Genomic DNA, 15,494 nt, shown 5'->3' on the forward strand with positions numbered 1-15,494 from the left:
TAGATTTACTATCAACGTTAAAAAATAAACACTGTACAAAGGGCAGGTTGAACTGCTCGAGCGCGCTTCTCTGATAAGCTAGCGCCATCTGCCGGCAGGAAACGTTACATTCTGACAGGGCTTCCTTGGCAACGGCGATCCACGCTTCCTTAGCTACGGCCTAACGTAAACAATAGAATGCGCTTAATAAAGAGGAAAATCACAACAAGTGTAGCAGGAGAGTTTATATTTGTATCTTTAAATATGTGGTGACGCATGTTAAAAACGTAATGCTTCCGCTAAACTTTATGGTGCAAAGCGTGTTAACTGATAGGTTTATTTCGTTAAGTTATGGAGGGTAAAGGAATTTGACCCGGCCAGTTCATCCGGTGGGCTCTGGACTGAAAACAACAATATTTATATATGGTTATACAGGTACATTTTTAATGTAAATTTGCATGTTACTATAACAGAATCTAACATTGTTGCTGTGCAATTTTAAAGTCAACTGGATACGGTAAACGTTTGTGAACAAACAAGTTATGTTGGCTTGAAAAAGCTTAGTCTGAAAGTTTCATATAGTTTTAAGTATAGTAGTCTGTGATTGATAGATAGATATATACGTTTGTATAAATTTTATTAGGGAATGTCTAATTGGTTGCATGTCTTACAATAATACTTATTTAAATAATAGTTTTTAAAGCCATCATGACACAAAGAGAGCAGCGGAGACTAAATCCAGATGAAGAAATTATAAAAGAGCTGGTGAGATTTCTACTTTGATCCTTTACTTACCACTGTTTTACTTGCGTAAAGTGTTATTATTTGAAACAGTCTTAAAATTTGCAATGTGTGTTGGGATTCTGGCTCGCGGCATTGTTGTGTCTCAGGTTTGTGCTCTGTTTATTTCCTCAGTGTGTGTCCAATGGAGTATCCTATGAGGAGGTGTCTCAAGAAGGGAGTAAGATCGTGGACCTAGAGATGTTTTTCTCTGGGTTTCCACGTATGGTGGGTCTCTCTCTCTTTCCTAGACTATCCAGGCTCACCATCGTAGGCCAGACCATCAGCGTAATCCAGGGCCTGGAGTACTGCCCACTTCTCAAGGCATTATGGGTGGTGGAGTGCAGGTTAAATGTAAGTCACACCGCAGACAAAATAAATATTCAAAACAGCCACATGATAAAATAAAGTTTTTGTATTGTGTCTTTCTTCAAAAATGGAGAGATCAGTTATAAGATATATTTGAACTTTCTTTAAAAGAAAACTAACAGGAGGTAAGATGCAAAATTGCTTGTTTAATTCATCATGATTAAAATGTTACGATCTAAAAGCAGCTGGATCATAAGTAAAAAGGGTATTTGGTTTGTCTGTTATTGTTTGTCTGTTGTAGGAGATTTCGGGCTTACAGAACTGTCTGCAACTACAAAAGTTATATCTGTATGACAACAACATCCAGCATATCACAAATCTAGAGATGCTGGTCAACCTTCATGTTCTGTGGCTCAATAAGAACCAGATCTCTGAAATACAGGTAAACCGACTGTCAACAAGTGGTGTGGTGAAAACTTATAGAAGTAAAAGTTTTATGTTTAACTTAATGAGTTTTTAGCAGTGTTGTAATGTTAGTTATTGTTCTTAATGAAAATTACTATAAAGCAAGTCTAGCTTTTTCTACTAGAAATTTGTTAAGAAAGCTTATTTGAGTGTCCACTTTGTGTTTTATTGTCTTTGGCAGGGATTGAGTTCACTTGTAAATCTTGAGGAGCTGCATCTTGCTGATAATGCTATCGAGACACTTGGTAAGTTTACTGTAAAAATATTGTTTTTTTTAATACGGCACATTATTTTAACTGTACACTCTAATCTTTTATTTCTTCATCTTTGAGGTCATAGCCTGGATCCAAACACCAGTCTCCAAAACCTAAACCTCTCAGGAAATAAAATCAGTTCTTTTAAGGTATGAGAATATTATTATTTCACCCGCCATTTTTATTTACGGTTCATAACGAAGCAATGTAGCTTCAAGCGCTTGAATGATGCAGCTTATCGAGGTGAGGTGTGTTGAATAAATTTCCCGTTGGACAATAAAACGGAAACAAAGATTCCATCAACATTAAAGGAACAACCCAGGCCAGAATATGTGACCAGAATATCATAGATGCTTTGGGTTGGCTGTATTGACTTGGTTTAGTAAGCATCTACCCACAACACTGTGCATTTTGTCAGAGACTATTTCACAGGCAGGCATCGCTCACAATTTCTTCCGAAAATGTAAAAATCTACTTCTCTATGCATTTTAGCCATCAGATTGTTGATTGCCCTTCGTGTAGAGCCCATTTTGATGGTGTCTAAGATTACTGGATAATAGTTTTTCTCCAGCCGTCACACTGCTATTACTGCAGGCTGTATCTACAAGCTTTTACTGAGCTCTCTCTCACCTACTCACTACAGATCTGATTACTATTATTTCTGTTTGTTTTGTGCGGACTTTATATTTTCTCAACTACCCTGGAGAAACTTGATAATTTCAGGAACGGCTCAATTGAAGTTTTTGCTTTTTAATTCCCCATTACCATGATGTGGCATCTCTGCCCAGGCAATTTTCTTTCCCATCTCTATTTACCAGAAGATACACAGAGGCACTTTATAAATAAGCCAGATAAATATTTTCATTTTCAAGTGGTGTGGGTTCTGAATGAGGTGTGCGTCTCTGAATGGGAGTCTTTGTTATTTTGTGCGAGACGAGAGATTGAAAGGTCTTGGATCGGCACTCTTTGTGTGTTTCGGCTTTTCGGAGCTCTTTCTGTGTTACAAACACAGGCTCGTGACACAAGCAGACAGGTGTTGATGTGATGCTTTTTGTACTGTTAATCTGTGGGCTCATTGTTCAAATGAACTGTAGTCTTGCTCATGTGGTGAAGGTTCTTTTCCATAATGGGAAGCTAAAGGCACTTCCATTTAATGATGAACATAACGGGGTACAAGCAAAATGTTTCACTTGTGTGGACGGAGGTTTTATCCTGATATTGCATGACAATATTAATATAAAAATAACACCAGCCTGTATTTTTTTGCTTTTTTAATGAAAATTTGAGCACGTATCTATGTAAAAAATGGACATTTGATGCTATAGTGTTGTTGGTGTTGATGCTCTGCGGTTGCTAGGGTGTTATGTATGGTTGCTAGGTAATGGCTAACTGACGTTTTTTTGCTTTTTCAAGGCATACATTTCAACAAAAAGTTACAGGCCAATAAAACTGATGATATTCTGGTCCTTAAATATGCCTATTTAGTCTAAACCTATAGTGTTTTTTGGCCTGTTGATCATCTTCCATCTGAAAATCATACACCTCATCGCTTAAAAAGTAATATCACACCTCTTAACACGCCACACAATTTGAGGTGTCATTCATGTCCATGGCACAAACAGTTTGAGATCGGTACTGCATCATAATCCTATAATCAAAAGTAACAATGATGCTTTTCTTGAACTCTTGTGTTCTTTGTAGGAGCTGACCCATCTCACTCGGCTGTCCCAACTGAGAGAACTGAGTCTGACAGACCCTCAGTCCAGTCCAAACCCAGTGTGTCTTCTCTATAATTACTACACACACGTCCTGTATCACATGCCGCACCTGCAACGTCTGGACACGTATGATGTTTCAATGAAACATCTCAAAGATGCAGCGGAGGTAAGAACAGAAGTGTGATAGTTTGCGTTTATCTGAGTGTTCGGTTAATGAGAATTATGGCAAAACATGCTTCGGTGTCAGTCTACAGTGCTAAAGAAGATGATGTATTACACCATGCGGGGACGATGTGCTCAACGACAGTTTGATGAACTCAAAGCCAAGCTCAGACAGCACAAAAAAGATCAAATACAACTACCAGAGGAGAGAATATGGGTGCTAACACACATGCTCAGAAATGTGGGTAAATACGCAAATGAACTTGCTAAACTTGCCAGTAAAGAATGTGTGCGTTAAATGTTTTTGCTATTTGTGCGCAGTTGAAGTGTGAGCTGTCAAATATACAGGGAGATGGCAAGAAGTCAGGTGAACCTGAGGACTCTGATGTTTGCTCTGACCGTGAGCAGAAACTCCAGTGCAAACTGGATGCTGTCAGAGACCGACTGCAGATCTGGGAACAGCGTTTGAAGAAGTGAGTAGGTGAATGTGTGTCTGTGTGTATTATCTGTGAAAACTGTACTAAGGTTTTGGTGTGTGTTTGTGTTTTAGGGTAGAGGCGTGTTACCAGTGTGATCTGGCTTTGGCTTCGGACAGGAAGGAGATGATGGCGCATCTCCTATTGTTGGAGCTGGAAACCGTGGGAAATATTCGGTTTGAGGAGGGAAACACAAATGATCCTTGGTACTACACATTCACAAAATGTGTTGAACAAACAAGATCTGTTTCATTAAAACACAAGTTACTGACTGTGTCTGTTCCCTCAGGTTCACCTCCTGTTATGATCTCCTGCTGTCTCGTTTCTGCGCGTGGGATTACAAAACTCACCACATCAATGGCATTAAGATCAATCGTATCATCCGGATCCATAACCAAGCCCTGCGGCTGCGCTTCCAGGACAAATTGCATTCTCTCAATATGGAGTCTTCAGCCACCTCACAGTAAGTCAAGCAGAGTGGTAGCATCATAAAATCAGGATGTATGAAATGTAGCTGTTCCATCTGAGGCTCAGACTAGACAGAAAAGGGTATCTCTCTCCCCCACAAAATGGATTTTTTGAACTGTAAACAAAGTTGATCAAATCAAACTGGTAGAGTTTGTATGTGTGTGACAGGAACTACAAGCGCCATACAGAGTATCTGTTCTACGTGCCTGATCCAGAGCATTCCTGCGAGAGCGATGAGATACTCCACATCGCAGAAACTGGTTTTAAAACCGCTGATGAATATAAGGTACCAAACTCTTCACAGGCAAACAAATATGATATTTTTTCCTTTAATCCTATAACCTTTAACATGGATGCATGTGTCTTGCCTTCAGGGGTTTGGCAGAGAGAGAGCTGTTCCTCTCTCTAACAGTGTGAGCGTGTGTGACAGACTGCGGATGACATTCCTCCAGAAAACATCAGATTGTAACCCTGCCGACCTGCTTCCCTTCAGACATGGTCTGGATCCTCTAACATTTATATTTACATTTTGGCATTTAGCAGATGCTTTTATCCAAAGTGATATAGAAGAGTGAGAAAACAATAAAAACATACAAAAAGTGCTACAACAAGTTACCAGGTTTCACAATGCTAGAAAACTTCTCTAACTGTTTCCTCTCAAAAAGTGTTTTCATAAGGTATGTTTTATAAATACAAAATAAATATGCACAGTTGCACGTACATACTGTATAATATGTAAACACAAACTTTTATTTTGATGAATTCTTTGACAGGCCAAGTGTTTATACAAGTGTTTATATTTGTGTGTATAGGTCAGTTGATCATTTCTAAAGTGTTCCTGGGCCGCAATGCTGCAGTAAAGGAGGAAGTCCCAATAGATTGTAAATATTACCCAAGAGCAAACTCTGTTTACCTGAGTACCAACTCAAAACAACACACAGCACTAACAGCCCCTGGTGAGTTGGAGTGTATGTACACATTCCCGGAAATCATTCAGAGCAGAGGTGAACAGAGCAATAATGAGTTTGTGTATCTGTGTGTGTGCCTCAGACTGTGACTGTAGACAGAGGCAGAAACTGTGGTACGTCTTTGATCATGAACTGGTGCTTCCAGAATACCTTGTGGACTTTGAATATATCACACAGGTAATGTATGCAACAAAAAGTGGGGTTATTAGAGTTTGCTGTTCTACAGAAAGTACATTTTCCATCTCTGGAACGTCTTTTCAGGACACACCTGAGCTCTCCTCTTCTTCAGACTCCTCCTCTGTTACACATTTTTCCACTGCTGTTGCCTCATCTGAGTCCCGTGCTGAGCTGGACCTGGATGAGGAGGCATTCAACATGGAACCCATCCTGAAACCCCACCCTAAGATGCTCAATCTAGAAGAGCAATCTATACTGACTGTGGCCAGAGCAAATGTGCTCAGTCAGATCACAGTGAGTATATAGACTGACAAAACCAATGTATAACGACCCCAAAAAGTGTTTAAAGACACAACAATTGTTTGTCCCACAGGTGCTGAATCTACATGGCAACAGTCTGAATAAACTGTCAGAGATTTCTCGACTCACGGCTCTGCAGCGTCTCACCCTCAGCTTTAATGACTTAACTCGTCTGGGAGATATTTCACACATGGTAATAATCAGTTCTCCCACTTTGTTCCACATCGAATGTCTTTTTTTATAAAACGCATCATTAATGCTCTTTTCATGTTGACCTGTTTACAGTTACCCAAACTTTCACTATCATTGGGTTAGTCAGTTGTTTATCATGAATTTCTACCAAAACAAATGACAAGCTTTTTCCATAAAACAGCAATTATAAAAAGACTGTGTGTCAAGATTGTGTGTCAATTTTTTCTCCCTCTGTCTCTCTCACAATCTTTAGCCAAATCTGGAATATCTCGACGTTAGTTTTAATCGTATTTCAACTCTGGAGGGTCTGCGTGGATTTAGCCGACTGAAAGAACTGGATCTTCGCTGGAATCAGTTGACACACGTCAGGGATGACATGAATGTGTTGCGAAAACACACCCCAGCTCTCCTCCGCCTGGACACACGACATAATCCATGGCACAGGGTATGAGTCACCTTCCTTACATTACATTACTTACGTAACAATCTGAAAAATACTCACAGTTGTCGCTGCTGTGGCCCTGTTGCATACTGGGGGTTGCACATCATTGTGAGCATTAAATCACACGTGTTTACATTTAAATGTGAAATGCACTTGTCTGTGTGTTTCAGCATGAGTGTGTGCGTATGGTGATTCTCGGTCGGCTGAAGACCCTCACTCATCTGGATGACATTTTAGTGATGGAGGAGGAGGCGGCTGCCGCGGCTCAAATGGCTGCCCGATCCAGAATAAACCAGGTGTGTGTCTGTTCTGGGTTTACACAATGTTAATAAAGTTAGTCATTTGATATTTTACTTTATTTTAATAATTTAATATTGTGCGTGTGTGTGTGTGTGTGTGTGTGTGTGTGTGTGTGTGTGTGTGCAGGCATCTCTGGTCGCCCACTCTTGGACTGATAATGAACGACCGCGCAGTCTGAGTTTGCTGTCTTCTGTTCACCTACTCACACAGATGAGCCCGTCTCCATGGAAACACCCCCATGAGCTTGAGCCAGGCTGGACTGCCAAAGTATGCAAAAAGCACAAAAGTTGATATATTGCAAAATGTCCAGATTTCATGATGGTATTTTAATAATTAGGAACTCAGTTTTCAGTAAATAACACCTTACATTGCTTTTTCATGCAGGTTTGAACACACGTAAGGGTAAATAAATGACAGAATTAACATTTTTGGGTGAACAAATCAAACTAATTGTGCTATTATGTTTTTGCCCTGTGGTTTCAGATCACAGCACTGAATCTGGATGGTCAGCAGTTGACACGACTCAGTAATCTAGACCAGCTGGTAAATCTACGCTGGGCTTCATTTGACAATAATGAGTTATCACATATTGAGGGTCTGGAGCACTGGCCTCTACTGGAGGAACTTTCACTTAACTGCAACAATATAAGCAGATTGGAAGGTGCTGCATCTTACCTTTCGCAGTCCATCACTTACTTTTTGGCTCTCTCTGTATAGAAAGTTATACAATGTCATTTTATATACACTTCTAAGCTGCTTTTCTTTGTTGTGTTTGTGGTAGTTTCGTGTACGCTGCAAAGACTGACGCGTCTCAGCATTAACAGCAACCACCTACAGTGTTTAGACGGGGATGTGTTAGACCGGCTGCCCAACCTTCACTTCCTGTCTGTTGAGGACAACATCATCTCCTCTCTTCATGGACTTCAAAGGTCACGCTTATTATTCGAGCTATACATCGGCAACAATGACATAAGCACCATCCGTGAAATCTACCATTTAAAGGTAATTTGATTATTATCTGAGAGTATTTTATGTGAAACAATATTTATCCCAATGCTTCTCAAGACAGCACCTGACAGGTGATGACGATCCATCAGCAGTGTTATGGGCTGCTGGTGGAGGAATGTAGCATTGAATATAGTAAACCAGGATGGTGCTGATGTAGCATCTGTTTCTTTCAGACACTTTCCAGTTTAATCATTCTGGATCTGTATGGAAACCTCCTGGTGAACAAACTGGAGAACTACAGGATCTACATGGTGTTCCACCTGCCTTCTCTCAGAGCACTGGATGGAGTGGCTGTGGTACATACAATTATCACTTAAAAGCCATACAAATTTATGTTGCTACACAGTAAAACTGAATGTGGAGCTCCCAAAATGATCTTACACCTGACACTATTTTAACCTTTTTGTGTGTGTGCAGGAGGTGTGCGAGTCAGAAGCTGCCAAAGATGTGTTTGAAGGGCGACTTACTGCAGATATGGTGGCTGAGAAACTGGGACACACTAACTACAGAGAGCTATCAGAGCTCAATCTGCAGTCCAGCTCAATCAGGTACATTTCATACGTTCACTGTGATACTGCAGTCAACATTACATTAACAAAGCTCAAGTTATTGTTTTTTTCTCCCCATCTTTCTTTGTTATGTGAATGTTTCAGGACGGTGGATCTGGCTCCTGCTGATTTGTTTGGTAATTTGCGCAGTATTAATCTAGAACACAATAACCTCACTTCATTCGGTGGTCTCATCTTCCTGCCCAATATCAAGGTATGTATGTGTTAGGAGAGGGATTAGTTATACATTAAATAAAGTAAAATAAAGATATTCTCTCAAAACAAATGTGTGTACAGAGGTTAAAGTCTGTCTGTGCGATTGTGTTTACTCATTGTTTATGTTATCGTTCAAGAGGTGACTCGCATATTTATGCAGGTTTTTGTTTTAAATTGTCACATTTATTTTACTATTATATTTTTTAATGATTTTCAAGTACACACGTTAAACAATTATATACCAAAAAAATACATAAATTGTTCTTAAAACCTTTTGGGTGTAAGACCTTTATACAGTTTTGAATGTTTTGTGTCCACGCAGGTGTTGTTTCTGAACTACAACCACATTGAGTCCATTCTGCCACGTCAAAAAGTACAGAGTCACATGAGCAACAAGCAGATTCTTCATCATAAAGTCACTTCCAGTGGCTATGGGCAGCAGAACAGCAGGCTCAGCAGGTACCACACACATCCATCTTGAAATCATCCATTGGACTGATGTAGTTGCCTGTGTTACCACTAGGGGGCAACATGATCACACGTTATAAAACATTCTCAGACAGTAGTGGGTCACTGTATGTCAATTTTACAGAAGCAAATTTCTTGTAAAATGCACATTTTCTTAAATAACAAACTTGACAAACTAAACAACTGTTCAGCAACTGTCTAAACTGTTTAGCTGCCATACCTTTTTGGATGACACTGTATCTATACATGTACGTTTTGTTTGCTTTCTCTCTCTTTCTCACTCTCTCACCCTGCTTTTTGGTTTGTAGAGAAGGAGAATCCCATGATAATCAGGAGCCTCTGATGCCTAGTTTAGAAGTTCTGCATCTAGGTCATAACGGTATTTCCAGCCTGTTGACTTTACAGCTGAGCCGACTGACTAACCTAAGAGCACTGTTCCTACAAGGTAAAACACTCTCACCTGTGCACACACAATCTTTCACTTTACTCATAGCGTGAATTCTCTTCACTCTCCTTCTTTAAGGAAATGATATTAGTCACGTGGACAGACTGGAGGGTCTCCTGAGGCTACGTGAGTTGGTTCTGGATCGAAATCGAATCAAGTCTTTGAATGAGAACTCGTTCCGCGGACAGGAGGTTCTGGTGGACCTGCGTCTGGCAGAGAATCGCATACGCGAACTGAATCACCTGCAGCCGCTCACAGGGCTCAGAAGACTGTTTTTAGACATGAACAAAATACAGGTACACAGAAACATCTAAATGTGCATACACTGTGTTCAATCAAAAGCTTGGTAGCTTCTTTTGGTCTAACCTATATTTAACGAAATAAGACTGTGACTCTTACTGTTCCAAAATATCCAAAAAAAGAACCATTAAAAGAAATTATTACAAGTCTTGTGAATTCATAAAAAGCTTTTGTGTGAGGACCAGATTTCAATTAATAAAACGTTCAAAAAGTTCATCATGCTCGCAGTTTGCTTAGACGTCCATTTGTCAAACAGGAATCTGTTGAATATACTGCTTATGTTATCGTACAGTAGGTGTATCGTATTGTATAATGGGAACGTGTTTAAGTGTTAAAGGTCAGGGTTACATATGATTTCATTAGCAGTGGAAACTCAAAAAACTAAATTTTCAATGCGTGTACGTTTTGGTATTTGAAGCTTGCTTTCGTTACTCACCTCTTCATTTGCATCTCTCTATATGCGTGTGCCTGCAGTTTTACTGTAATGACTAAATTACAGTAATTCAGTCATTTAGCGTGTTTGTATTAGTGCTGTTAGGCCCTTTGAGAGCTCTGCCATTTCCCTGCCCCTGAATATAGTGTAATTACAGACACCCATTACCGTCCCAGCAAAGCAGCCCAAGGGGACAATTAACCAGTATTTACATTGATTGAAGGTCAGCGATGCGTGAATGTTTGTGTGTGTGTGTTCTTGAGACTCACTCATCTGTTTTTCACTCATTCACCTCTCCATTCTTTTCTTCCTGTCTCTTGCTGTATTGGCTGTTTTGTAGAAGACGCAATCATGACATGTTAACAAAACATTTTTACTCTGATTATACAAAAATCATTGATATATAAAATGTTGTGCATTGAGCTTTTGAAACGGTTTATTATTGTAACATTATGTATGTCACAAACATTTCTTACACCTAATGTGACTTGTTTGTGTTGCAGGATGTTTCAGAACTGGAGAAACTGGAGGTTCTCCCTTCCCTCATAGAACTGTCTGTAGTTGGCAACCCAGTAAGTCTTTTTCTCACTGTGTGTACACTTAAAGGAGTAGACCTAGGCGTTATATTAGACAGCAACCTGTCATTTGGAAATCACATCTCAAATGTCACAAAAACAGCCTTCTTCCACCTTAGAAATGTTGCTAAATTACGAAATATTCTATGTGTTGCTGACGCAGAGAAGCTTATTCATGCATTTGTGACCTCAAGGCTTGACTACTGTAATGCACTACTTAGTGGTTGTCCTGCATCATCAATAAACAAACTACAGTGATTTCAGAATGCAGCTGCCAGAGTTCTAACCAGGTCCAGAAAATACGATCACATAACCCCAATGTTATCATCCCTTCACTGGTTACCCATTAAGCATCGTATTGACTTTAAAGTTCTTTTAATTATGCCATAAACGGTTTAGTCCCTACCTAACAGAGCTTCTACCACACTACAACCCATCACGCTCTCTAAGATCTCAAAACTCCGGACTTTTGATAACACCTAGAATAACTAAATCCACCAAAGGGGGTGGAGCTTTCTCATACGTAGCACCTAAACTCTGGAATAGCCTTCCCGATACTATTCGAGGGTCAGACACACTCTCCAAATTTAAATCTAGATTAAAGACACATCTTTTCAGTCAAGCTTTCACTTAATGCATAATATGCTAAATAAACCACCGGGAGACTGCATTTATCAGATATTATTTACTAGAATAATCTTGATTGTTCTATAAACACCATGCACTGTGCTGTGTTTGACCTTTTTTGTGTTTTTCTTATTTTCTCCTGTAAAGCGTCTTTGGAACAATGCTAATTGTGAAAAGCGCTATATAAATAAAATTGAATTGAATTGAATTGAAGTTCACCTTCAAAATTAAAATTCTGTCATCAATTCTTGTCATTTCAAACCCGTTACTTTCTTTCTTCTGCAGAACACAAAAGAAGATATTTTGAAACTATTGTAACCAATGCAAGTGAATGGGGGGCTGTTAACAACATTCTTGAAAATATATATTTTTTGTGGTCTGTGGAAGAAAGAAAGTTATACAGGTTTGAAATGACAAGAGGGTGAGTAAATGAATTTTCATTTTGAAGGTGAACTACTCAGTACATCCAAAAATGATACTTTTATTATTGCTCACTTTTGTGTTGTTCAAACTGCGATGGCAATGGGCTTGACTGTGGGCACCCTGAGGTGCATCAGGTACGGTTTTCTTGCACTCTCATGACAAAGCCCTCAGAGAAATGGCACAGGTCAAAAACTTTATCTAATAATGAGTTGCATTTTATTTTCCTTCACCAAACCCATTTGTATGCTATCAGGACACTTGAAGCATACATCACAAGTCATGTTTAGTTATTTTATAATGCTTTTGCGTCTGTTTGAAGTCTGAAAAGGGAGTCACAATTTACTCTTATTGTAAACAGAAAACCAAAACACCCCCTTTTTTTTATTCGGTTTAGAAGATCAAAAAAAGCCTTTGAAGGTTTGAATGACACACGGTGTGTAAGTAATGACAAACTTATGATTTTGGAGTAACAATTCCTTTACTATAAACTATGCTGTAGATCGCATTGTGCAATGCCCATGTCTTTAGTTACTGTTCATGTATTCAAGTGGGTTAATTCATCATGTGGTTTTGTTGCAGGTGTCACGGAGGTCCCTCCACAGGCAAGCAGTGGTATTGCATCTGTCTAGACTGCAGGTTCTGGATGATATCACCATCACCCTGGAGGAAAGAACCAGAGCAGAGCTTTTATCCAATGAAGCACAGGTAGCTCACACACAGGCCTTTTCTATCCAGGTGAAGCTTTAAGTCTGAGTCCTAAATTTGGAACAAGACACAAATCACATGTATTTATGGTTGTGTATGTGTGTAGGGTTCTAGCTCAGGTGCTGCTGATATGACTTTACCAGGTCTGGTACCATTGATGACCCGACCAGTTCCTTTAAGACGTACCAGCCTGAATCCAGGAATACACACACTTATAACTGATCAGCAACAAGACACACATGATGTAGGCAGATGTACGTATTCATACATCACACCAATAGATGCACATGTTTTTGTGATGTACAAACATTTTTGTTATGCGTGTTTTTAGATAAGAAGCAGAGAGGAGGTGTCTCTCTCCTGCGTGGCCTTCAGAATGATGTGAGCATCAGGCAGATCAGAGGAGCTTCTAGCCATTACCCAACAGTACTGCAGCCGGCCGGACACAGAGTTTTCTCTATTTCTCCTAACAGTGATCTTGACAGCAGGTGTGTATACACACTAATACACTGGTTTGCTTAAGTGCTGTGAAAGGCAATAAAGGTATTTATGAGTGTTGTGTTTATTTTGCGTTCTTCACAGGTACCAGTTTTATGGCGGTCCCAGACCTAAACCTCCTCTGTAACTGCAGGACCATAGTGACACACTGTGTGTGCATGTTTGGTCGTGTGTTCTTCACACAAAATTTCTTAGATCTATGGATCTTATGTTGAAGTTATGTTTATTCATATTTAAAATATGTTTATTAAATGTGAATATCATAAAGATATTCAATGTTTATTTCTCTGAATGGTGTCTTTTATCTTAAGGTTAGAGAAGATTTAGTCAAAGTTTCTAAACTCGACTATTAAAGGGATAGTTCACACAAAAATCAAAATTCTTTCATCATTTCCCTAATGTATTTCCATTCGGTCTGATTGACTTTTTTCTGCAAAGGACAAAAGAAGATATTTTGAAAAACATTGGAAACCAAACAACACAGTCCCCATTGACTTCCATTGTATGGACACAAAACCACATTGAGACATTTCACATTAAAAAACATCTTTTTTGTTCCACAAAAGATAATCACACAGGTTTTGAATGACATAAGAGTGATGAAATTATGACAAAATATTTATTTGGTGAACTACAACCCTTTAATGGTCTCAATAATAATAGTTTCACATTTTTTCACGCATCTCACTCACTACATAAATACTGAGACTTTATTAATAATGATGTTTTGAAATATATATTTTTTATAAATACAAAAATGATATTACTGTTGGTTTGGGGGAAAAAACATGAATGTGCATGATTGTAGTAATGACTGAAGAAGAGCACGGGGCCTTACACAGCCACTAAACATTTATGTGTATTATTTTTTTAGGACAAGCACATCAATCACACATTTCTAAGTTTTGCTATCAGCTTTTCTTCAGCGAGTATAAGCCCATTTCGAGCTCTCTGAGGTGGAAGAGTTCTTGTTACAGCTCTAGCAAACAGTGATTTGTGTCAGACTGTGACACTGAAAAGAGAGCAGAGGTTTTTGCCTGTTTTTTTTAGTGGCCTGTATTATGAGGGCAGTTTAACAGCACAACTGAATCTCCACTGTTTGGCGAAATTCAAAGGCAATCACACACATAATGTGTTCAGTAAAAACCTGTCATCAAAGCACAGGGTAATTCTCTTAATGTTTTCCTCTGGAACATAACGGTGAAGGGTTGGCAAGGGGGTGAAACGGAGAGAACTTAAACTGCCAGAATGAAAAGATACATTAAAATGTGAAGAAAATGAGAAAGGAAAGGCGGAGTAAATTCTTTTGAATTCCTGCTGTGTAAATAACACAGAGCTCAGTGTGTTGTCCAAGCTCCGTTTAATGGAAGTCAGAGACAGTTTACTCCTCACTGGTTGATCTGTCTCTTCATATGCAGAGATGTGTGTGTTAACAGTAATGATAGTGGAATTCACATCTTTTCTCATCTTCTGAGATCTGTCCTTTCATCTATGGATCCTGACACATATCATCTATCTTTCTTTCATCCATCTATCCATCCATAGATACACTACATACTGTACATACATGTACAGTATATCTACAGTAAATCCATTCATTCTTCATATCATCCATCCACCCATGCAGACTTTAAATATATATATATATGTACATACATACTGTACATATCCATACAGTCTATCTATCCATCCATACAGTTCATCCATCTACATAGACCTACTGTACATACACCCATACAGGCCATCTACCCATTCACACTGTACATATACTATATTGGGTATACGTATATTGTGGGTGTTTTGTGTATATATACCACTTCGGAAGACATAAACAATGGTGGTCCAATGATGGTCCAGAAGAACCATATGTTTCATTTTTTTCTCCCTACCCAAATGTTTGAACAAAACACAACAGAACATTTATAACTGAATCAAAATGGTAAACTAATATCTTTAAGATTTAATTATGTGACATTAAAAAAAGAACTAAAACTACTAAAACAGGAAGGTTTCTGGTCCAGTGTTTACATATTATAAGTGGTCTATAGTGTGTAAACTACAATGTTCAATTTTGTTTTGTAAAAATTTTTTCATGTGTATATTCTGTACTACATGTTATGCATATACTTTGTCTTGCGTATATTTTGTATATTATTGTATTTTATGTACACTTTCACTCACCACTGCACTTCTGTGGTTTGGTGTTTTTACAATAAATTTGATTTGATACATACGTACAGCCATCCATCACCGTGTGT

General features: G+C 38.8%; 1 protein-coding gene across 4 annotated transcripts; it reads left to right on the forward strand.

Annotated features, from left to right (window-relative positions):
* The first annotated feature begins 37 nt into the window (after positions 1–37).
* lrrc9 (leucine rich repeat containing 9) lies at positions 38–15,436 on the forward strand. Of its 4 annotated transcripts, XM_057343015.1 has the most exons (33): positions 38–414; positions 674–744; positions 895–1,113; positions 1,370–1,510; positions 1,715–1,778; positions 1,866–1,936; positions 3,489–3,671; positions 3,753–3,908; positions 3,989–4,140; positions 4,218–4,349; positions 4,433–4,606; positions 4,780–4,897; positions 4,986–5,109; positions 5,424–5,567; positions 5,662–5,756; positions 5,841–6,050; positions 6,130–6,249; positions 6,502–6,693; positions 6,861–6,986; positions 7,117–7,257; positions 7,474–7,651; positions 7,772–7,992; positions 8,172–8,294; positions 8,416–8,546; positions 8,652–8,760; positions 9,085–9,221; positions 9,539–9,675; positions 9,754–9,971; positions 10,912–10,980; positions 12,613–12,768; positions 12,845–12,992; positions 13,070–13,226; positions 13,321–15,436. In XM_057343015.1, the coding sequence occupies exons 2-33, from the start codon at positions 688–690 to the stop codon at positions 13,361–13,363; spliced, it is 4,446 nt and encodes a 1,481-aa protein (XP_057198998.1). In that variant the 5' UTR covers positions 38–414; positions 674–687; the 3' UTR covers positions 13,364–15,436. The 4 variants fall into 4 exon arrangements, with proteins under 4 accessions (XP_057198998.1, XP_057198999.1, XP_057199001.1 ...); XM_057343016.1 differs by having other exon boundaries at positions 38–744; positions 12,613–12,738; XM_057343019.1 differs by lacking the exons at positions 38–414; positions 674–744 and adding an exon at positions 1,240–1,253 and having other exon boundaries at positions 1,023–1,113.
* Positions 15,437–15,494: the final 58 nt, after the last annotated feature.

The sequence above is a fragment of the Triplophysa rosa genome, linkage group LG9, assembly GCF_024868665.1.
Source record: "Triplophysa rosa linkage group LG9, Trosa_1v2, whole genome shotgun sequence".
Lineage (NCBI taxonomy): Eukaryota > Metazoa > Chordata > Actinopteri > Cypriniformes > Nemacheilidae > Triplophysa > Triplophysa rosa.